At 43.6% G+C, this 22,637-nt stretch overlaps 4 protein-coding genes across 10 annotated transcripts in view; 1 reads left to right on the top strand and 3 right to left on the bottom strand.

The window, feature by feature from the left end:
- tbcd (tubulin folding cofactor D) overlaps positions 1 to 4,213 on the bottom strand; it is a 28,423-nt gene extending 24,210 nt beyond the window's left edge. The window contains exons 1-6 of the mRNA XM_041956500.1: positions 3,728 to 4,213; positions 3,558 to 3,608; positions 3,344 to 3,441; positions 3,102 to 3,203; positions 2,793 to 2,939; positions 2,366 to 2,421 (exon numbers count right to left, since the gene is read on the bottom strand). Of these exons, the coding sequence (XP_041812434.1) occupies positions 2,366 to 2,421; positions 2,793 to 2,939; positions 3,102 to 3,203; positions 3,344 to 3,441; positions 3,558 to 3,608; positions 3,728 to 3,911 (638 nt within the window). The 5' untranslated portion in view covers positions 3,912 to 4,213. The remainder of the gene's footprint in view (positions 1 to 2,365; positions 2,422 to 2,792; positions 2,940 to 3,101; positions 3,204 to 3,343; positions 3,442 to 3,557; positions 3,609 to 3,727) is intronic.
- A 687-nt stretch (positions 4,214 to 4,900) lies between these two features.
- LOC121621111 (fructosamine 3 kinase related protein) lies at positions 4,901 to 7,411 on the bottom strand. Its single transcript, XM_041957434.1, has 6 exons — positions 7,181 to 7,411; positions 6,764 to 6,915; positions 6,538 to 6,629; positions 6,327 to 6,409; positions 6,048 to 6,170; positions 4,901 to 5,941 (listed from the first exon to the last, which is right to left on the bottom strand). The coding sequence occupies exons 1-6, from the start codon at positions 7,319 to 7,321 to the stop codon at positions 5,603 to 5,605; spliced, it is 930 nt and encodes a 309-aa protein (XP_041813368.1). The 5' UTR covers positions 7,322 to 7,411; the 3' UTR covers positions 4,901 to 5,602.
- Positions 7,412 to 7,633: 222 nt separating this feature from the next.
- On the top strand, positions 7,634 to 9,875 carry arl16 (ADP-ribosylation factor-like 16). Its single transcript, XM_041957606.1, has 5 exons — positions 7,634 to 7,737; positions 8,158 to 8,213; positions 8,310 to 8,432; positions 8,543 to 8,658; positions 8,838 to 9,875. Exons 1-5 carry the CDS (start codon positions 7,662 to 7,664, stop codon positions 9,001 to 9,003), a joined length of 537 nt encoding a protein of 178 aa, XP_041813540.1. The 5' UTR covers positions 7,634 to 7,661; the 3' UTR covers positions 9,004 to 9,875.
- epn3a (epsin 3a) lies at positions 9,723 to 18,749 on the bottom strand. Of its 7 annotated transcripts, none has more exons than XM_041957598.1 (11): positions 18,492 to 18,749; positions 15,748 to 16,511; positions 14,286 to 14,404; positions 13,626 to 13,703; positions 13,103 to 13,192; positions 12,621 to 12,704; positions 12,243 to 12,372; positions 11,831 to 11,998; positions 11,654 to 11,737; positions 11,330 to 11,560; positions 9,723 to 10,812 (listed from the first exon to the last, which is right to left on the bottom strand). In XM_041957598.1, exons 2-11 carry the CDS (start codon positions 16,343 to 16,345, stop codon positions 10,523 to 10,525), a joined length of 1,872 nt encoding a protein of 623 aa, XP_041813532.1. In that variant the 5' UTR covers positions 16,346 to 16,511; positions 18,492 to 18,749; the 3' UTR covers positions 9,723 to 10,522. The 7 variants fall into 7 exon arrangements, with proteins under 7 accessions (XP_041813532.1, XP_041813537.1, XP_041813533.1 ...); XM_041957603.1 differs by having other exon boundaries at positions 11,831 to 11,995; XM_041957599.1 differs by having other exon boundaries at positions 15,748 to 16,508.
- Positions 18,750 to 22,637: the final 3,888 nt, after the last annotated feature.

Below are 22,637 nucleotides of genomic sequence, written 5' to 3'. Positions count from 1 at the left end.
TTTCCTCGTCAAAAATAGAACTGAGACAAATAATGGATCATAAAATGTGGTCAGTCATCATCCAATTGAACATCTGTTACTGAAAATAACTGCACTTCAGTAGAGAAATGACAGCGACCGTTTAATGTGGAGGCGTCAAAGACATTAGGGCACTAATCAGTAACCTGGACAACATTAGAATCATACAGGGATATGAATAACCAGGATCTGTTCCATATCAAATCCTGAATATGATTCAAATAAGAATAAGACATGACATGACAAGACAGGGACTCGTGTGCGTGCAAGGCTACTAACTGACAGACAATGTTGATAACACGACACAGAAGTTTCAGATTTTAAAATATTACAAAAAGATTAGAATTGTTTTAAAAAATTATGAGAAGATCAATGCCATCAGGGGTGCTGGTGGATGTCTTGCTTGCAGCACAAAAATGCCCTTCACACCGCTCCCTTCCCCATCCACCTGTGACTGCACAGGTACTCACAGCCTACCTCTCCCTCTCTCTCGGAATGTAGGTCGTCTCTGTTTGTCTGTTCTGATATTGTTATTAGCACTGGCCTCAGCAGTTCTGGTCATATTTGTACTTACATACCTGTCGTCCATATTAGCAGTTAAACCTGCAGGAAACACTTGCTGAGGCGATCACCATTTTAAAAACATTCACCTGTGCTAAAAACCAAGACGAGTAACTGTCAACACTGTGCAGATTCTAGCAAATATCAAAGACCGGTAAAATGATGTCCCTTCTTCCTGAAAGACCCCTGAGCTGTCTTTAGTTTCGCTTCACCTGGCGTGATTTGTCTACTTCCTGAATCCTCTTACCAAAGTGGAGTAAGTGATTCTGGAGGCTGTTGATATTTCAACTCAACAGCCACGTAGTCAGTTCAAAGGTCGTTAGTGATGTCAAGTGATTGGAGTAACAGCAACTGCGAGGACGTGATAGGAATGTCATAAAGTGGAAGTGCGTTTGTCTAAAGTAGGGTAGAAAAACAAGAGACGCCTCTATTCCTACTACTGACCTGCTGGAACAGTGTTGCATTGCACTGTGTTTGTTTCACATTTCTAGAGCGAACGCTGTGTACAAAGTTTTCCTACATCACTCCAAAGCTGGGACTCTTTGCTAGGAGTTTTTGGGCTAAGTTAGGAGCGCTCTGACAGTACAGAGCGTTTGTGAATACGGCCCCTGGAGCCTACAGAATCAAGTTCCAGTGGTGGAAAAGAATGCAAATAATTTACTTAAATAAGTAGAAATACTCAGTGACAAGTAAAAGTCCTGCATTCAAAATCATCAGCAAACTGCTAAGTATCGATAAAGTATTTGTTTGTCAGAATGGGCCCTGTCCGTGTTCGATCATTATACTAATGGACCGTTATTTTTGATGTACTAACATGCCAAATTTTCTTTCATGTTAAAGCTGGTTGTGAGCTACTTTGAAAGGCTTAATATACATTTGGGTATTTAAATATACAACACAGCATCATATTTTGTATATCGATCACGTGTTTTGTTGGTAAAATCTTGATCTGATAAAAGATACAACATATATAAGTACAACATATAAATGTAATGGAGGAGTGGAAGAAAGTGGCATAATATGCATAAGATAAGTACTTCTTTCAAGCTTTTGCATAAAGATCTAGTCTATACTATAAATAAATCCAAACAAATAAATCACTGCTTTAACATTTTAAAAGAGAAGCTCTTTCAAGATTACATGCTAACCATTATTTCCTCTGACAACGCGAAAGTGTACCCTCTACTGTACCCTCTACATTTACGTATTGTTTGCAGTAATTGTAGTAATTGTGTATTAGCTAGTATTATTTTCTTTCTCATTTTTTAAGAAACGTTTTACTTACACACCAATGGTTATTATCAATTATGTGTATGTATATTGTGCCAGACTTATTTGCTCTGCTTATTAACCCCTGGCATCTTCATTCATTCTTTGAATCTGATGTTTTCTCTGCTTACTGCATATCCGGGAGTAATGCACACCCTATGTCCATCTTCATAAGTACAATAAGAAATGAGTTGCCACTGAGTTTTCGCTGTTACTAACAACATTAAAAGAATTACTGATTTAGTGTTCACTACTATTCATTCGTTCACCCTGCAGCCCACTGCTCTGGGTTAGACTTAAAAGATTTTTGTGCCCACGAGGGTCTGATGAAAACAATGCTTTGTTATGCATGGCATCGGAGTAAAAATGTTATTTGATAATATTGAGTGTGCAAACCCAACTGAAGGTGACAGTATTGTTATTCCACCATTTTAAAACTGTAAAACTGTGATATTTTTGGAGACAACCACGAAATTAAAATACTATGTAACTACTAGTGTGGTGTTTGTGCACTTACTTTGACACTAGTACAGATGCAGCATCCCTGGGGCTATCACTGACGAGTAGATAAGACTGAAAAAAGAAAAAAAATGTTAATCATACTGTACAATAACATGACTTGGAGTGCTGCAAACAAATTCACATTACCATTACCTAAATGATGCTACTGCTTCCCTCCATTACGTTTTTCCTGTAATTATGGATAAAATAAACTCTAAAACAGCACGGGGTGCCCTGTCATAAGCTACTTTGTGTCGTAGCTGTCACAGAATCACTGCTGCAAACTTTTAGACTTTTTAGACTTCTATTCAGATGTTTTTGAGGATGCACAAATCCAGACAACAGGACAAATGTGTTATGGGGAGCAAAAACGTCTTACAGACCAATCTCTCTAACCAAAAACAGCAAAAAAGAATCAAGTTTATTTCATATACTTAACCTGCCTTTGCGATGGCTAGAATGCGGTCCATGGTGGGCTCTCTGGCCTTGCCGCCTTCTGACTCCAAATGACCATCCAGACGATAAAGGTCAAAGGGTATGAGGCAGGTCATGGACAGCCACAACAGCAGCATGTAGCGAGTTTCCCAAGTCTGAAATGAGTAGACCGTAATAGACATCATTGTTCAATGTTAAATAAAGCCGACAACAATGGTGATAAAAGCAAACCCATAGGAAGCAAATGCACAGAGCTGTAATTATGAAGGCCTGAACTACTGTTTGTTTGTTTTTTTTAACAGTACAGGCAGTCTCACCTCAGAGTCTTTAGGATCCTGCCCAGACAGCAGATCCAGAACAGGCTGGACATCTGCCACCTCATGGGGGAAAAGCTGCATGAAGATTTTATAACCTCTGACCTGCCCAGGAAAAAAATAAACATAAACACCCTGGAGACCGACTCACGAATCAGCATTACTGAACTGGCTGGATAACTCTGCTGTGTCACCAAATTGTTGTTACACAGCTATTAAGAAGCAGAGTGCTGCTTTTGACTGACCTTGCAGATGATGTAGAGAAACTTGAAGGCCAAATGAACCAATGAAGGAGGAGACTCCTCAATCCTCACAAACTCCAGTATCATGTTCAACATCCATTCTACAACAGAGTTGAAAAATTGAAGAGTGTGGTCGTTTTAAGTATAGTTACATTCTCCAAGTGAATCTACAGTAAAGAAACAGAAAAGTAATTTAGAGTTACTTATCATGATATACCTAAGTGTGGGTCCAGCAGATGGGGCTGTTCTTGATATCTGTTCATTATCACTGAGGGAGGAAATGGGCAGAGAGTGATGAACTGGGAACAAGTTAAAACCAGCCAGCCAAAGCACTGATTAAAAAGTGTTTGTTCAAGGGTTCTTGTACTCTGTGGATGGCTGTCTCACCCAAGAACCTCTCTGTAGTGGACTCGGTTGTCGACGTGTTCCCGTGGACCTCCAGCAGGCTGGAGATGAGCCCTCTGGTCTCTTCGGTGTCACTGAAGCCCCCCAACACACAAGATTTTACCGAAGCGTCAGACTCTCCTCCGTCGTCGACGGAACACCCATTCTCTGCCTCCGATAAAGCCATTCTGACTATTGCCCACAAAGAGTGTTGCTTAGTTGCTGAATCTAACGTTAGCGTTTGCCGTTATAAATCAGGGGCCAGTTAGCTAGCTAATATTAGCATTTATGCTAGCAAAAGGAGCGGCTGTGGATGAAAATCTGCTTGAGAAACGACGGAATTTCTTGGAGTTACAGCTACGACGAATACGTTGTGTGGAGAGCATTAATGACTGCTCACGAACTGAAATAAATTTCACTAAACAAACCCGTGGTATTTCACAACTCAGCTACATCGTAGGTGTAACTGCCGCATAACAAACTGTACCAACCGCCCCAGTACGGTAAGAGAGAGGGTTCAAATGTCACGTGACAGGGCAAACGCCTTTTCTGCGCTTCCGTTTGTGATAATGAAAGAATTGTTGATGGTAAGATGTTAATTGTTGCATGTTTATTAACAGCTACTGTTATTAAAAATGTATTGTTATGCGCAGGAGAGCTATGAATTAAAGCTTTAAAAGCGCGCTCTGTGATATGTATGACTGGGATTTGTTAGTTCAAGTCAAGTTCATATAAGATTGTGGTTCTAAACCGGAAAAAGATTAAATTAAATCTTGTTTCTCCAGGACCAGAAAATAAAAAGTGACAAAACTTTATGTTTAAAGCATAAAGACAAAAACATGAAGACATCTAAGGTCTATTGGTGCATGAAAACCTGAGAGGAATAAAGGTTGAGAATGTTCTAAAAAAAAAAAAACAGCAAATGGCAAGTATAAGTACAAAAATAAAAATCTGCAGATAAACCTCGTCATTCACAAATTAGCAAAGAAGCATTAAAAACTATTGTAATTAGTCTATGTGTATACAAAGTGTACAGCAGTCTGAAAGAAGAAGCTTTCATTCATCATGGTGGCATGGGGTCAAACTATTAGCATCAGATGCTGTGAGTTCTTTATGACGATGGAGGTCTAACAGTCTGATTCACTACTGTTTCCATACCAGAGAGACAAATTCAGCAAGAAAAAAAAACACTTTGAATTTATTATTTGTTACACAGCGGATAAAGATGTAATGCGTCTGTGCATCATGTCAACAGTCAGGCTTATTGAGATGCATATATAGTACACAGTATTGCATTCACAACAAAAATTCTGACCTATTATTCAGTCAGGAGGTGGAAAAAAGGGGAACCAACATTAAGAAAGGGTTTGCTGCATACCAAAAAACCTCTGCTTCTGACCGACTTGAAACTTGGTATTTGTTCCTCTGACTGACAAGCGAGCCCGAAAGAGCACATGTTGCTTGCTCTTGCAGTTGCATAAAATGTTTAAGGTGGAGCTCAGTTTTGTGCCATGGTTTATGTTTAGTAGGCAACATATACACAAATAACTGTAGAAATTACAGAATGTAAAAATACTCATAGGGTTTATGTCTTTGTTCAAACATACAATTTAAGATAGTAACTGAAAGATATGGATCCTGTTTTCTAAATTTTGGAAGCATGTTGGCATGGGTGGAGCAGGCAGAGCAGAATTATTTTGTTATGTTGATGCTGTATTTTCTAAACAATATAGTAACAGTAATTGCAATGTTAGAATGTTAAGTTCAGTCTCTTCAACAACAAGCCACAATGTTTTTGGTCATATTTGCATTTTTCAACATACACATAATACTTAAGTTTAAGACTGTGAAGCTTTCTACAGGTGAATGTGAGTGCAGTTACTTCAGAAGGTCCTTCATAATCCTTATTGAAGAGCCCCTGTAGCCACCACCAAAGTGGTTCCAGTGATTCAGATAGTGGAAGAGTTGGTAAAGCTGCTTTCTCTTTGCAAAGCCTGGTGCTTGAGGAATCTTGTCATGGTAGGCAGAGTAAAAAGAGCTGCTGAAGCCACCAAACATCCCTGCAATACCCAGCTCAAACTCTGAATGGCCATAGAAGGAGGCTGGATCAAAGATGACAGGGCCCTCCGCACACTCCGCCACATTGCCTCCCCATAAGTCTCCGTGGAGGAGAGCTGGGACGATCTCCACATCTGTGAAAAACTGAGGGATCTTTAGCTGTAAATAACAGACACAGTGTGCAAGTTGCACTGTCAGATTATTGATGGGATCATACGGGCGTGTGTCAGGTTTTGTTTCTGATGGGGTCAAAGGGAGGGTGCACCTGTAGCTTGGCCCATAGTTCTCTGGCCTCCCTGTCTCCATACGATTTTTCTACCATGTTAAGCTGGTACTGCAGCCTCTGCTGGGAGTAAAATGCCACCCAGTCATCTTGCCACCCATTTTCCTGGGGAGATAAGAACAGAAAATGAAAACGGCAGTGATATTGCTAAGGACGACTGACACATCTCAGACACGTATTGTGTGTAAAACATGTTGCATTTTAGAGAGTACAGTCCAGTTCTGCTTTGCTTAGTATAGAGAAACAAAGTTTTATTTTTACCTGTGGTATATATCCACAGCATGTACTAACACTGAAGCCAAATTTGTCAACAGCGGCCATCTCCGACTGCCCAGCTCCTTTCCCTGTGTACAGTCAAATGAATTATATAGCAAATCTTAATTAACCAGCAATTAACTCTCACTTAAAAGTTGAGAGTTGAATGTGATTCATTGTGGTATTGACAAGCATAAGAAAGATTTCCAGTCATTACCCACTGTCTGCTGCGCTTTATTTAATGTTTCCAGCTGTCTCTTGTTGTGCAAATGCAGATCTGCAAGCTGCTCTCCAAGGTGCTTTGAGTACCTACATATTCGATTAAGAAATTAGGTATTTCACTTGAAGAATGAACGAAAGAACAAACTGCTTTCATGTCACCCTGTATTCTAAACTGCATACGTTGGTACTGTTACTGGCATATTGTATGAGAGAGCTCTTACTTGCTGAGACCTCTCATGTCCAGATGTTCCATCACAAACACAGTTCCTCCTGTGTCAAGCTCAATCACCTTCACCGGTTTGGGGACTTTCACAGTTTCTGTCTTTAAAATGGCCTCCAAACTGGCCATCTCTCCATCAAACATCAACTTGGCCTGATAGAGACAAAACGGCAGCGGCACAGATCTACAATAGTTTGCATGCACATTAAATAAATAAATAAATAAATAACTGCATTATTCTCGCTTTCGCTATGTATGGACAAAGTTCAGTGACAGTCAAATACTTGCTATCGGCTGGGTGCAGACGCTGGATCAAGTCCTGACTATAGCAAGAGATATATTAATAATATGCATTTATATATATAATACGTTAAATTATCTAACATATTAAACAGATGACACAATGTGCATGAAATACCTCGCTCTTGTGATTGATCTTCACAAACACTCTCCCAGTGTCAGTATCATAACTCCGGCCCTCGCTGATACATCCACCTCCTGAGTGACCAGTTGACTTCAGCAAGGTTGTCCCCAACTCTGTCTTTAACTTTGCCTCCATGTTTATTTCCCAAAACCAATTCTGGCAGAATTGTAAAGCGGATAATACTAACAACGCAGTGACTCTGTAATACCACGAGCTTAGGGGGCGTTTTTGACGGTTTCCGTCGTGTGAACCAACGAGGACTCCAGCTCGGCGATGGTGAACTTGTTTTTCTTCCGCTTCGTTTATCTCGGTACAACGATAACCAATCAGAAACCAGACAGAAATTATTGATTTACAATTCGTCCTATCACAGCGATGTACCACGCCACGTGAGCGTCGCCATGGTGCCAATTGACTCTTTATTAGCTGCATTATGCTATCACTTGCTTCGCTATGCCCCTGCTCGAAAACAGAAATGAGCAGCAATGGCATTTGTCTGCTTCTTGGAGCGACTGGCGTTGGAAAAACGTTGCTGCTGAAACGTCTTCAAAATATCCTTTGTGCCCGGCCGAATGTTTCGAACTAGAACTTAAAAAAGCTCACAGTACCCTACGCTGAAAGTGTTGTGTAGCTTAACTCGCTAGCTGACTTAGCCCGAAAGGCTAGTGTGGTAGTAGTAACCGTTTAGCTACCACCAGTTAGTAGTGTTAGCTAGAGTGCAAATGCATCTACAAAACATTTGTATATATGAGGTAACTAAGTGACATGTTAGTATAGGAAATTCAAGCAGAGTCCGATATAAGTGTGTTCTAAGTTGCAAACTAATACAAAAACGATTACCATTAAATGTCTCTTCAATAACTGACCAAATACTGTAAGAACAGTTTACAATGAACCCATTTTACCTTTGATGCTCATAACCATACCAGCCCTGGCTCATGTGGATATTTTCCCTAACAGATTTTGCTTACAGCTCAGTTTGCATGGGTTAGGTGAACTGGGGCCACCTCCATCTACTCTTCCAACGGTAATAAACAATGAAAGTTCTGATAAATTTGCAGGCATCAGTCCTGATATTACAGCCCATCCATGTAATGCTGCCAACCTCTTAAAACCTCCACAGGTAGGAACCAACCTGACAGACCTGACATTGAAGAAGAAGAAGAGGAAGGTGACTTTAAGGGAGCTGGGAGGCTGCATGGGCCCTATATGGCCGAGTTACTTCAAAGACTGCTCCTCTGTCATTGTATGTTCTTTGTATACATACTGCATGTGTTTGTAACATTTGATGGAGGCAAATAAATTGTCTGTCAGGATTATACGGCTGAATGTTTCTTTCTTTGTGTTTTTTCATAGTTCATGGTGGACTCGGCCAACATTGCACAGATATCTTCCTCCTGTATCCAGCTGCTATCAGTACTCTCTGCTGAGCCTCTGCACAGCGTCTCCGTGCTTATTCTCTTCAACAAGAGGTGACACGCTTTAAGTAGCATATTAATCCCTACATTCACTTGCCATACCTGCAAGATGTCAGTGTGAGCAGGTTCAACACAATATGACCAATATCATAATTCTGTCTCGGTAAAATCTGCTCATGCCATTGTGTATTTTCTTATTTTTATTTTTTATTTTTCTTTCCACCATTTTCCAGGGACATGCCTTGCCCTATGAGTCTTATAGAGATAAAGTCGCTATTCAGAATAGATGACATCATTGCATCTGCTACTCAGCCAATCACAATACTGGAACTCAGTGCCTGCTCTGGAGAAGGACTTCAGGAGGTGCTGAGCTGGCTGGAGTCCATCAGAGTCACGTGAACTATCATACAGGTGCTCCTTATAAAGTGATGCTGCACTCACAGGACTTCAAACAATGGCCTCAAACCTTTTGGTGACAGGTGTCAGTGTCCTCAGTGTGCAAAGACTGTTCACACACTGTTTTAAAGAGAATGATCTGTTTAGTGTTTAATTCACTAAATAAGTGGCAAGATGTGTGACAAGGAAAAAATGTTAATGCTGTATGTTACTGTTCATAAGGGTGACTGAGAAAGGAGATGGATGTATCATGACAGGATGAAATGATGGTGCTGTTGGCCATTTTAACATCTGTCAAATCAACACTACTGTAAGCCTCAACCTGCGCTTAATTATTTAAACTTCCTACTTTTACTAATTAAATTCAGATAAAGCAAACTGCAGGGATTCATGACTAACTGCAGTGTGATCATGGGACTTCAGAACATTAGGGGGAATCTCATGCTACTCTAAATAAGGACTAGTTTTATTCTGCAATAAAATAAGCACGTGCAATTCAGTTTTACTTACTGGTTACGTATGAGAAACATATTTGAATTTCAGAGATTTCAGTGATGCAGTAGGTAGTAGTAACAAGTCATGACCAGCAGGGGGCATAAAGTGCCCAACAAATACTATGACTGGTACTGGGTGTGTGCCTGAGATGTGATGATTTCATATAAAATGTATTTATCACTGGAAATGAGATAATACAAAAGAAGAAAACCAACTGAAGAATGAAGCAGTGTTCTAATTATACCCTTATATTTGATGAGAGTCAGTGGTTCACAAGCAATGAATAAAACTCATGATTCATACATTTTCTAATGTTGCCTTGCTTAGAGTGAATTCAGAAGCATCGAACAGTCCTCCCAAACTATAATTTCATTCGTATAGCTCCAGCAATTCAGTTCACTATAGTAAAATCATGTGTACACCGATGTTTCTCATCAGGTCTGGTCCAACAGAAGTCCCACAAAGTTAACCATGTTGATGCAGCAACATTTCAAGAAGTGGACAGGTCTGCAACTCTTGTCTCTTCTCAGAAATCAATTTTTTTTCTGGAGCCAGAGTATATGACAGTAGCAGTGGCCAGCTAAGCCAATCACACAAACAGCAGAGTGAGCAGGAGAGTTGGAAAGCTGTAATACATTTGCCTGGTAATCATAGCAAAGACAAGTGACAAAATATTATCAAACTGTGCTTTTGTGTACATTTGTATCTGAAGTCAATCTGTGGAAAGCTATTGCCTTAAAGAGATTTTACATGACAGTTTGTGATTCAAAGGTGTTATCTCTTTTATACCCTGTTACTGCATTAATAGCAAGAGGAGCAGGAGAGATATTTGTAGTGAAGAGTAGAACCAGCTTGCATCAGTCTAAGGGTTACTGTATTATACCACAATATAAAAACAACTAAGAATAGGGTTTTCATACGGATCCTCAGGGCTGCAGTTCAGTCTGTGGTTAGAGTTATATTTCAAGAGCATAACCTAATGGCATTCCCCCTTTTTCTAAGATATTGGCTCCAGTTTCATTGGTCCTCATAAGAAAGGGTTCTGACTGTTCTGTGCAGCCAGCGATCCCTCAGTGCTGGCTGAGGAGAAGGGCAACAAGGGCTCAGGGAGGTTCCCTGGCAGGTCCAGACCCGGCTGGGTGGGGTGAGTAAGTGACGAAGGAAGGCTGGCAGGCTGATGGCTCATAGGCAGGGGCAGGGAGGCACTATATGGCAGAGATGTGGCGTGGGGAGCCGAAGAGGTGGAGCCCAGCTGATTGAGAGTTAGTTTGGGCGACTCGGTTTGGAATGGATTGGTGGCTGAAGGAGCAGTCAGGCCTAAAGAGAAACAAACAGGAAAAAAAATATTAGGTTTTTCAAATTAGATTTTTCATTTATGAGGACATGATAAATCAATAACTGTAAACATTTAGTCCTCACTGATGCTTTTAGGAGTGCTAAAATATCTGAGATTTAAATTCCGGCTCCCATAACTGCATGCATTAACAAGCCAACAGGCACAAGACAAACAGGAAAAGGATAACATGAATATGTGAATTTTTGCTTTCTTCAGCAGCACACTTCTCAACAATAAGGAGAGTTTTTCTGCATTTGCATTTTTTTTACCATTCCAAGTAGCTTTTCCTTTCATACAGAAATACAGTAAACTAATAGAAGTTATCAATTCATCTGCACGGTATACTTCTGGCTTGGCCTTGTAAATGGTTCACACTAATTTACACATAATTTAAGTCTAAAATCTTACTGATTTCAATCAAAGCACACATTTTCCTCTTTTTTCCCCCGTGAAATAAAAATCAACGTTGCATCCACAGCCAATAAATACAATACATACCTGATAGAAAGGGGTTCATGGTTGGAGGATTTGCTGGAATCAAGCTTTCCAGGTTTACCAAGGAAGCCCCTGTGGGGCCAAGGAAGGCCTCAGGCGTCCGGCATGTGCGAGGGCTGGGGGCAGCCAGGCTTTCTCCGAGACGTGACAGGTCAAATAGCTCAGGACTGCCCTCCTCTCGTCCATTTACGTTCACCTGACCTCCATCCATGGCCTCATCAAACAGATCCCCATCTAACAGCAGAAAAAAATGGCTTCTGACATTGCAAGTGTATGGGATGCACAGAACCACACTGGGAACAGTAATTAAAGAAAGTATATGTTTACCTGAGGGGCTTGCAGCTCGGGGAGAGGGTCCCCTGAGGGCTGTTTTTTCTGACGGCACTGAGAATGGATCAACTCCTGAGGAAGCTATAAACACACCAAAATGCGATGTGATTTATTTACTGTGAAATATGCACCTTCGGCTGAGCTGTATGAGCACATGCATGCACACAGACGCACCTGAGCTGGCAGGGAGGGCCCATTCTCGGCCCGCGGCGTTGAGCGTGGAGACATTGTTCTGCGGGGCATCCCAGGGGTCAACTGGGGGCTCCCATGGTGGAGGGGGGCTGTTGGAAGATGGCGGTGCCACCCAGGGAGGATCTGCTCTCGAGGTGTTGGTGCTGCCTTCTTTAGGAACAGAGAGGTGAATGACAGAGAGTCTATTGCAACATGAGAGCACAACAAATTGTGCAGACTTTTATCGATTTCTTATTGTACAGTATTTCATTTCAGAAAAAAACACCTGAAATGAATCAGGCTACAAATCTTTCTGTCCTCAAAAAACAAACATTCTATGACTATAATTTACTACATATTAAGCACATCTTGGTGCCTAAACACCCCTGTTGTGATAAGCTAACTCAAAGCTCACCCAGGGAGTCCCAGGGGTCTGTGCCCCCCACACGAGCAGCTGCCTGGTGTGGGGCGTTATTCCATCGGTAGTCAGTAGGAGGCTCATCTAAGGGTACTGCAAAAACATCTACCAGGTCCATGAAGGCAGTCTGACCACATAAACGATAAACAAAAATCTGTGTGAGTTCAGTGTATCGCTTCAGTACTCACTATTGCTTCTCTAGTTTGAAATGTTTTTGGATTTAAATGGCCTGATCAAACCCATTAATCCTGCCCATTGTTTCTATTTTTGATTTTGGTCCATAAATGCATGTTTACAAAGCATGACAAGAAATACATTGTATGGTTATGTTTCATCACCCCCCATTGAGATATTCCATACCCCAATATTTCATACCCCGCCTTTAGACTCCATCTCACGTTTGCTCTCCTCCAGAGCTTTCTGTAGCATCGACTCATCTCCTTGGCGACTGAGTTGCTCCTGTCAAAAGACACATGGATGCCTTTTGGGCATGACAGCTTCCGGCAAAATTCACATATTGTCGCATCATGCTATATTTATGACTCAGCAACTGCACAAAAGTCAGCTTGTTTTTTTTGTCCTGCAGGCAACATATAACCCAGAGATAGATGTGTGCAAGGGTCAGGGACCAGAACGTTCTCTGGTCAAAGAGGGGAGAGAGGGGAGCAGCACTGTGGTGTCTAACAGAGCAGCTCTATTGTGCTGCAGTGTATTGGCACAGTGAGAGAGACAAAGACAAAGAGGCAGAGTGAGACAGGAGGTGGGAGGTGGGGTAAAAAGGTTGCCAGAGATAATACAACAGAGTGACAGGAATACAACTTAAAAAGCCCCCCCTACACAGTGCGAAGGAAGCCTACCTGCTGGTGCTCCTCCTTGCTCAGGCTCAGGGCTAACTGGAGCTGGCTGTCCTCATCCATGTCCAAAGTTTGAGGTGCACACTGGACCGACTGCGAGGGTGTTGACCGAAGAGGGAACTGCAATCAGTATTTGCTCAACAAACGTGCAAGTAATACTTGGACATCCTCACAGTACATTGCATGCAATGCTACAGGTTCCCCCAGCAGAGTGAAGGGATCAAACTCTCGCCTGCCTCCACACCAGAAAGCCTCAGAGTGCTTGGCATGGGTATCTCATACTACTGGACTGAGAGGAGAGATCTGGTGGTTAGTGGAACAGGAGGAGGAGGTCTCGTTTGATTAGTCACCGGAGAAAGTTACATGTTCGCTTGCTGCTTAGGAGTGAGGAGAGTGAGTAGCACATGCAGCTGTGTCTGCCCAGACTGGGCTGCGAGGCTGGTTTCATCATACAGAGCAACAGGAGATGTGCTATAGGGAAAATGATGCAATAGAAGGGTCATCCCTGGTCCCACCATACTTGTACCTTCTGGGCCTCCTCCTTGCTGAGAGTCATAGCGATCTGTAGCTGGGTCTGTTCGTCAATATCCACTGTCGGAGGTGGCTAGGGTCAAGCAGGAAGGATTAGGAGTAAGGCTAATCAAAGGGAAAGGTTAAAGCACGCTTGATTTTGCTCGAGTGATTCTTAAAGAAACATGAGTTGATGTGATTCAGAAGAGAGGAGATCAAATATATGGATTTCAGTTTGATCAGAAAACCCCAGCTGATTGGTTTGATGCCAGAAGTGGAACCTGCTGTGCATATAATATATTTATGTATTGTAGCTGAGCAGAAGTCACAGAGGACAACAGCTGCCCTTGCCAGGGAGGCCAGGGCAGGCTGCGCGGCGCGTAGGAGTGGATCAATGCGCACATCCTGACTGATGATATCACTTTCGGTTAAAAGTTCTGGGAAATGGCGCCCTGGTGGAGAGCGGCAGTGGGAGCGCTTCACCACCATGACCAATAGTGTCCAAGCATGTGTGTGGGAGCCGTTCAACGTTTTACGCCAGCGTTACAACATAACATGTCAGCAGCAGGGCTGCTCAGAGGCCTCTTTCTGTCAGGCACATGTGCCGGAGGGATGAGAGGTTTGCGTGTGTGTGTGTGTGTGTGTGTGTGTGTGTGTGTGTGTCAGCTTGAGGTACCTTTTCACTTTCTTCCCGGCTCATAGCCAGGGCCAGGGCCAGCTGCAGCTCCTCTTCTCCGCTGGTCGAGGGCCGAGCTTGCTCCAGGTCTGGAGCGACCCGGGGCGAGGAAGAGGAAGCTACAGGCGAAGAGGAAGAGCAGAGGGGATTGGGTGTTAGCAGGAGGATGCAGACAGAAACACTGACAGATGGAAATAGAGGGGGAAGAAGATGGAAAACAAAACAAAAAAAAGAACACTTTAGGCTGATGTTTAAGGTCAGAAAAGAGCTGGCACCGTGTGTGCATGTTAATTCTTTTTTTTCCATGGCCCGTTGTTTAGGGCCTTTGCTGGCATTGCTTGCCGCGGTCTGCCTAACTCTGCCTGCACTGAGAACAATGGCGAGCCTGTGTGGAGAGTTAGGGTGGTGGAGGGGTAGAGGAATGGACGGGTTGGAGAGGGGCCCACCTTATTACCCTGAATCGTCTGGGTGGGTTCCAGGACTCGGGTCCAGGTTTGGGGGAGGGGATGAGAGGGGGCTGGCAGTATACCAGTCTGGGTGCCAGGCTGCAGGTCACGGGGCTAAAAGAGGGCAGCAGGCCACACGTTGGCAATGTCAGGTCTCACAAACTGATCATTTCCACTGTGCTGCCCCTCAATATCCCCCGCCTGAGCTGGAATGCTTGCTGGCAATTAGCCGCTGCCAACCTCCTGACCCCCACCTACACCATGTGCAAAACAGTCCGACCATGCGCCGGTGTCCCGGAATCCACAAGAGACCACCTCTATCCTCCCGTTTTAAAATCGCCCAGGGAGAGGGGGCTTGAGGCCAAGGCTTTAAACTCAGCATTCTGTGGTGTTCAGGTGTAAATGTTTTCTCTGCATATTGCACACCGAGCTCCTACTGTAGTCGACTGGACCACAGACCAAGAGCTCGGAGGTTAACGGTTTCTGCCACGTTTCCACTGGCACACATTCTGGCCCAGAAAAGAAGGCAAGGAACGTGCATCAAATGGAAAATGTATTGGAGGAAAAGCACTTCTGTGGAATTTGTGGTTGTAAAACAGTCAGACACCACCTGTGGGCTTATGCCATCATCAACAAGCCAGCAATCTGATGTGAAACCACAACTGGATACCGATCCAGGAGACCCAGTTGTGGTTTCACACCAGATTGAGACAAACGCAAACAGGGCCTCCTTTCTTTTGTAAATCCAGTTTAGCTGACGTGACTGCAAACAGAATGAAAGGAATGCAGATGTCCGACCATCAGCGGAGAGCAAAACTGAAACACATTCTATTCCATCTACAAGAGAAAGTGCGAAACATTAATACTTATCAGGGCTTACATGCTGGTTTTAAAATAGCATCGACTTCAATGATAAATCTCAGGTGAGAACTGACTGATGTGCATAGAAAAAGATATATCTGACAGCAATCTGAGGAACTTTGAGGAGCTGAAGTGACGTCACACTTCCTACTCACAGTGAAGGGAGGATGGCGAGCCTCTGCACATGCCAAACTCATCCCTGTGGAACCCCGCGGCGCTGGGCTGGCTAGTGCGACGACCCGGGTACGGAGGAGGCAGGGATCCGGAGCCTAAGCTGCTGGTGACCCCCGTCATGCGCGTCTTGGTCTTCAGTGCTTGGCTCCTCTCCTTCTTCAGCTTTTCCTCGTCCCTCAGCAGAGCCACCAGGTGCTTGGCCTTCTCCCGGACATTGACGCCCTGGTCACGTCCGTCTCGATCAATGTACTGAAAGTCCCTCAGGGTCTGGATGCTGTATATGTTCTCCCGACACTCCTGGGCCACGCGCTCAGAGCCGGTTTTGATCAGGTAGTCCACCAGGGTCAGCGCCTTATAAACATGCCGCCAGTTTTTACCGTGATCGTTGAGCCGCTTCCAGATCATACCCATGACCTCAGTGAAGGCCACTACATTGAAGGTCAGGTCTGCGATCTCAGACATGAGCGAGCTGGGAGGACCCCAGGGATCGTTGGAGGTGGCCTCCCGGACCTTGATCTCGGCCTCCGTGTAGTTGTTGACCATGTTTTTCATCTGCCGGCGGAGCGATGAGGTCTGCATGATGGCAGTTGTGTGTCACAGGTGGCAAAAGATAAGAGTCTAACAGCAGGCCAGCCCACTGTGCTGCCTTGGGCAAGGTGGCTCGTTAGAGATGAGTTCAATGGATTAATGCAGTGAAGTCCTCCTCCTATTGGCAACTTCAGTGACGTCCACAAGTGTGTTCCTGCTGGGAAGGAATGCACAAATTAGATCACCTGAGCCTGCTAGAGGTCATATTAATATTCTAACATCAAATATTAACAGAGAGAACTTTTTCCCCAGATAACACACACCACATCTTCATTATCGTTACTCCTTTTGTGAGCTAGTGCTGACAGCACTGGCTACAAGAGCTCGCACATTTTTTTTCATGCAGTAACTGGAAGGCGAGAGGAAGAGCGCTGCACCTCTAAGCGATGTGAAACACAACACCTGAGCTCAGTTTTCCCTGGGACAACTCGAAGAGATCTGCGCGAGCGATCACGGTGAACTGTTCCCGGTAAGCCGCGACCAAATGGACGGCTATTTCCTTAATTCGATTTTGCAAAAATAAATGTTCCTTCCCTGCAAAGCAAATATTGGTTTCAAAGCCAGGGACTAGAAATCTGTTTTACCTTGAAATGTTATCAGAAAGCGGGGAGGGGCTCCACCTCTCCTGTTTTTCCTGACCTGATTACATCACCACAGCAGCAGCAGGCCTTTAAAGCATTCCAAGACTCACACAGCAGTTGAACTCCTACACAGATACACATACCATAGTGCAGCAGAATCACTCATAGCTGGCTGTTAAATGCTTAAAACAATCAAGATAGATACAGTGCTGTGCCATGAAGTTATCACTTTGCCCTGGACATTGGACTGAGTTTCCTCACACAGTCAGTGAGTCAGTGTAACCGATAACTTTCCACTCCCAGATCTGCCCCGTCTGTTTAACTAAGAACTGAGATGCATGAACACGAACAATCAGGCCCTTCACTCCAGAGTCAAGTGCTGTGTCATGAGTAAGCATTTCCAAAATATTTAAAAAAAAAAAAAAAAAAAAGGGGGAAGAAGATGAGAGACGGGTTTGGCATTGTCAATCAGTGACAAAACAAAATAGATTTGGATGCATTGTACAAATCAGCTTTTTTACAGCCACATTTTAAAGAGAAAACCTCAGCAGGCTGTGAATAAATACTATGAATAAAAGGTGACGGCACTGAGTTGGCCTGCAATGTCTGTCACACGACGAGAGGGCTTCCGATGCTCTAAATAGATTGTTGAAGTGGCAGTAAGAGACAAAATGTTTGTGGCTCGGCTGACCACAGGTTGAAATCTCAAGCGGTGACCGCTGCAGGCCCAGTTCAGTCCCAGTATCTCCTGCTTCCTGATTCCTGGAAGGAAAACCTATAGAGCCTAAAAACGAGCCCTCACTGTGACTTCCCGTACGCAAAAGCTGTGGAAATGGTTTTAACAACGACAGATCAGAGAGTGATAATTAAAACGTGCCTCTGGCCGGATTTCTAATCCGATCTCCATTACTGTCGCTCATTATGAAGATAAATGAATGTAGTGAGGAACTAATAGCTATGACATCAGTCAGACTGATAGCAGGGTGGAGGGGGAGGCACCATCACTACTCACAAATATTGTCTGTCAAACACACACCCTCACTCTGTGTTCCCTAAGACAATGAAGATTCCTCATACACCTTGACTGTAACTTATGACCTTGACATGATACTTCATTTTACTCATATTTACTCACCTATAAAGCACATTTTCTTGTTCAGAAACCCAGCTAAGTGTGAAGTAAGCCCATCATTTCCAAACCCTCTTTACAAATAGGAAGTCTAAACTGCTCCCAGATCAGGCCTGCTGTACATTGCTCGCCCAGGTATTTTTTTAATGTCCTACAGATGTGTGGAAAAACACACCGCTGGATGAATCCACCGGGTTCCACTTATCTCTCTGACATGTCCTTCCTTTTCTGTCCCAAACCAGGACGGCTGAGGGGGGAGGACATTATCATGCACGTTGCGTCAAACGGGACGATCGGGTAGGTGAAGTGTGTGGCAGTGACTCAGCTATGTCCCCGACTTCAAAAGTTGAAACCAACGGCGAAATAAGCCGAGAAGACGCCGGATCGAGAACGATCCGATCCAGCCCGCTTCCACTTTCCCTCTTACCTTCATGTCATAGCGCGTCAGTGGGGTCCCAACTTGGGGAGGCTTCGGGTGGAAGAAGAAACGCCTCCGCCTCTTCACATATCCCGTAGCTGTCTGATAGAGGAAAGACTCCAAAAGGCATATAAAGCGCGCAGGGACGCATCGGCGGAAAAGCGGCGTGCGCTCAGAGCGAATCCGAAAGCAAAGCGCGGCGGTGCTGGTTTGTTATCAAACTTAGTTGTGTGTGCATATCACAATTCCACCGGGCTTGCAGATGGCACAGGCCCCCCTTAAAAACACACACACACACACACAGTAAAAATGGATGGAGAGGGAGGGAGGGAGGGAGGGCTGCTCGGTGCATGCAGAGTCAGACTTAACCCTTTCACCGCCTGGCGGAACAGCATGTGTGTGGACTGGAGCAGGTGACCAGAGGAAGAAGAATCACACAGTACACCTGCGCAGAAAAATAATGACAGGATGCACAATGTTAGGATGCATTTGCTCAGACAAAAATGCTAAAAGCGTCTCTGTTGATCTACACAACAGTGATCCTAGATTAGATTTCAGCAGATCTCTGTGCAGAGATCACTGCAAGGGCTTTCATATCTAAGTATTACAGAAACTACACATACGCAGTATACAGAGATGCTGGAGATGTTGCAGGTTTGTACTAGAAGTTAAAATAGAATGGCTATAAACCAATGAGTGAGTGCCACATATTCTTTTCCTTCCCATAGCTCTATACTGGTAGCACTTCCTGGCAGAGTGAGTGACCATGTTACTCCAGAGGGACTCAACAATGAGTAACATTTCCTTTTCAGCAGCTTCATCACTGCATCTCTGCTCGTTACTTATTTATCACCACTAATGGGCTGTTGTCTCTGAAGTCAAGTCCTTATGCATTGCAGGCCTTAAAAAACCTCTCCGCTGGCTTGGATTCAAACAACTGTGCAAAGCAATCCGCAGCCACGCACAGGTCGCCCATATGAAAACACAGAAGGCTCGTATTGTGACGTTGAGGGAATAATGATTAGCCAACTGAGTGAAAATCAGGAGAGAGCAGTGGGTCTTGTGGTTGGTTGACTGAGCAGGATATACAGGAAATACCAGCTCCACCTTGAAACAACAAAGGCATGACTCTCGACAAAAGGAGAAAGTGTACAGAAATAAGAAGCACAAGAGGCAGAGTGAAACTGGTGGCACATTTGTTGATCTGGTAAATGCTTCACACAGGTTTGGAGTGAACATTTACTTGTTGTTGCTCCCTAATGTGACTCATTGGTCAGAGCTCAGCTTCATATGTATACGAATACCCATATATATATATCCATATATATATATATATATCTATATCCCCTCAGGGCCTCCTCCTCCTGTCTGCCTTGGCACCCTATGTCTTTATTTCTCCTGAAAACAGATGCCTGAACATTCTTTGTTTCCCAACAAAGGCCTGATGAGGTCAGTGCAGGGGGGACATGCAGGCGAGGTCTGGGAAACAGAGGGGGAGGAGAGAGAGGGCTGACAAACAACACCAGCCTACCGCTGCACGGCAGTGACGTCACGCAGGAGAGGAAATCTGTGTGTGCGCGCGCGTGTCTAATCGGTGATCACTTTCGGTCCACTGGAGGATCCAGTTTCTAAAACTTCATGCTTCTCTCTCTGCTGCCCTCTAGTGGTTCTGTGTTTGTTTTTTCCAGTGACTTGTGCTGTGATCTCATCTGGGTGTCTCATTTGCTGGACTGCCAAGACCACCCCAGGGGTCCCAAAAAGCCCCAGATTCAGTCCATGCCAGCTGGTCATTCAAAATTTTATTGACGACAAATGTGCTTGAAATTTGCACCACCAAAGTGCTGTATCAACTCCAAAGGGTCCTCCATCCTTGGTGTTGTGGCCCCGATCTTGTAGAGGGACTCTGTCAAAATGTAGTTTAAATACCTTAATTGTTTTAGTTTATGTTGTGTTAATTTCTTGTAATGTTGTCTTCCACAAATACCTTAATCCAAAGGATTATTAATGGGCTGCAGCCAACAATTATTTTCATGATAATGTGGTCTGACTATGTTTTCTGTAATAATTAATGTCTTGTTTAGTATCTCTTTTTACAAGTGAGCAGCCACAGGCATATCACAACATTGTTCCTTTCAATGCAACATATATGACAAAACATACAAAACACACACCCACACACACACACACACACACACACACACACGAAATCAACCACAGTGGCCTCTCAAGAAAAACAACCACATGCTCCCTTCACCGCAAATATTAATTTATGATGCAATTAAATTCATCAGTGGATGCAAATGATGTATTTGCAAATTATTCCGTGCTGCAGGTGCAGAAAATGCAGCTTTTACCAGATCTGTCCAAACTTGTGGTACATTCAAAAGCAAATATACCAGTGCTGTTGCCTGCACAGCATTAAATGATTTAAATAATTAGTCCATTACAAAAACTACTGGCAATTCAAAGCACTTTAAATGAGACATAAAAGGTACTAAAAAAGCAACACAGGGTAATATAACAATATAGTATAACAGGATGCAAAAATAAGGATTCAAAAATAGCAAAACAGAATATAAGGTAAATTAAACAGAGCAAGACAGGTTATTGATAGCATTCAGCCAATATTTTACATAATAAAGATTACACTGCACCTACGTCACAGTGCAACAATGAGTAATATGAATGAATAATCCTAAATTTAATGTAATAGAAGGCAGTGAACCATGAACCAGGTTCCTCTGGGAGTTTGTTTCAGATATGTGGTGCATAAAAAGCAAAAACTGCTTCTGTGTTTAGTCTCGACTCCGGGGGCAGTACGCAATCTGCCCCTGGAATCAAACAGGTGACTTACTCATATCCACGCTGTGGTTACAGTGAATCATGTGACATCTGAGATGCTGCTGTAATATGTGGCTGTTTGATGGGCTGATGATGGGGTCCAATCATCTCCAGAAATACAAACCTCGCTGTATCTTAGGAAAGTGAAAGTGGTTTCTATATTTAGTCATGTAACCAGGGAGTGAATGTGTCAGTGCACGGCCATGAGAGCAGTCTGACGTCGTACTGTGACTGGGTGGTGACTGAGCCCTTCACCGAGGTAAATTATAGTAGCGGTGGTAGCATTGCATTAGCTTGAGCCTGTCTGGAGTTCTTAGATCAAATCGAGAATATTTCATGTTTCATATGCGAGACATGAACACATATCGATGTCTTTCGTGTCCAAAAAGTCACTCACATCCACAGCGATGTACAGTACGTTATCGCTGTGATGGTACTTATGTTTGGCATCAGTTCGACCCCAGAGAAGTTGAAATCCTGCTATAAAGCTCCAACGCCAGAAATCCCAACAGACTTCCTGGGACCCCAAATGTAGCACCATAAGCAGAACAATATCCTCACAGTTTAAGCCACAATGCACCACAATGTCAAAACTTTCTGTTTACAAGATGATCTACTAGGAGGCAGCTATACAGGAGGTTCCTGGAGGCCACAAATAATTGTCTTATTTTTTATGCTGATATTTTTCCTTTAACAAAGCATTTTGTTGTCAGCGCTCATACATTCCAGGCCAAAGAAAATCCATTACATTACATCCTTCCATTACATTTTCCATCAGACCTGGTTTTCTGCTAGTTTCCACTAAGCCGCACTTGTTGAAGTGATTTTGCACTGTCTGTGGCAATCAAGCCGTTCACTTCTGCATCCAACCTGTTCTTCAGGCCTCCATGAAGAAACTGTTGTGTGGGCTTTGAATTCAGAGTGCCCTTGGTTTGTGAAAAGGATGCTTTGATGGAGAAGAGGCCTCAGTTATTCAGTGTGACTCCTGAAGTGAACTCGCACAGTAATGTTGAAATGTTCAGTTCAGGACTTAAAGAGTCAGGCAAAGTATTTCTTTGGCGTCCTTCAGCTTTCATTGTGCTCCCTCTGCAAACCTTCACACTCAAATAGCAAATTTGCCGATGTAAATGAATGCATTCATGTTCACCACTGTAAAGCAAAGGTAATGATTTATGCCCTTATTTGGTGCTTTTAGTGGAAAATAGGATGAAATCAGGTTGCAGTCGCTGAAGCTGGTGATGCAGCGGAGGACTCATCTCATGAATCCTACAGCAGTGAGTGAGCTGTTTCTCCAGCCTTTCATGTGACAGCACG

Source organism: Chelmon rostratus, chromosome 17, assembly GCF_017976325.1.
Source record: "Chelmon rostratus isolate fCheRos1 chromosome 17, fCheRos1.pri, whole genome shotgun sequence".
Taxonomy (NCBI): Eukaryota; Metazoa; Chordata; class Actinopteri; order Chaetodontiformes; family Chaetodontidae; genus Chelmon; species Chelmon rostratus.
This window is presented reverse-complemented; position numbering and strand designations above follow the sequence as displayed.

Coding starts and splice junctions, on each gene's coding strand:
- arl16 (XM_041957606.1), top strand. CDS start 7,662: ATGAGCAGCAATGGCATTTGTCTGCTTCTTGGAGCGACTGGCGTTGGA. Junction 8,214..8,309: donor CTCCATCTACTCTTCCAACG/GTAATAAACAAT, acceptor AAACCTCCACAG/GTAGGAACCAACCTGACAGA. Junction 8,433..8,542: donor AAGACTGCTCCTCTGTCATT/GTATGTTCTTTG, acceptor GTTTTTTCATAG/TTCATGGTGGACTCGGCCAA.
- LOC121621111 (XM_041957434.1), bottom strand. CDS start 7,321: ATGGAGGCAAAGTTAAAGACAGAGTTGGGGACAACCTTGCTGAAGTCA. Junction 6,916..7,180: donor AGATCAATCACAAGAGCGAG/GTATTTCATGCA, acceptor TGTCTCTATCAG/GCCAAGTTGATGTTTGATGG. Junction 6,410..6,537: donor TAAAGCGCAGCAGACAGTGG/GTAATGACTGGA, acceptor GACTGTACACAG/GGAAAGGAGCTGGGCAGTCG.
- epn3a (XM_041957598.1), bottom strand. CDS start 16,345: ATGCAGACCTCATCGCTCCGCCGGCAGATGAAAAACATGGTCAACAAC. Junction 14,405..15,747: donor CTCGCCATCCTCCCTTCACT/GTGAGTAGGAAG, acceptor CTTCGCCTGTAG/CTTCCTCTTCCTCGCCCCGG. Junction 12,373..12,620: donor AGATGGAGTCTAAAGGCGGG/GTATGAAATATT, acceptor TTATGTGGTCAG/ACTGCCTTCATGGACCTGGT.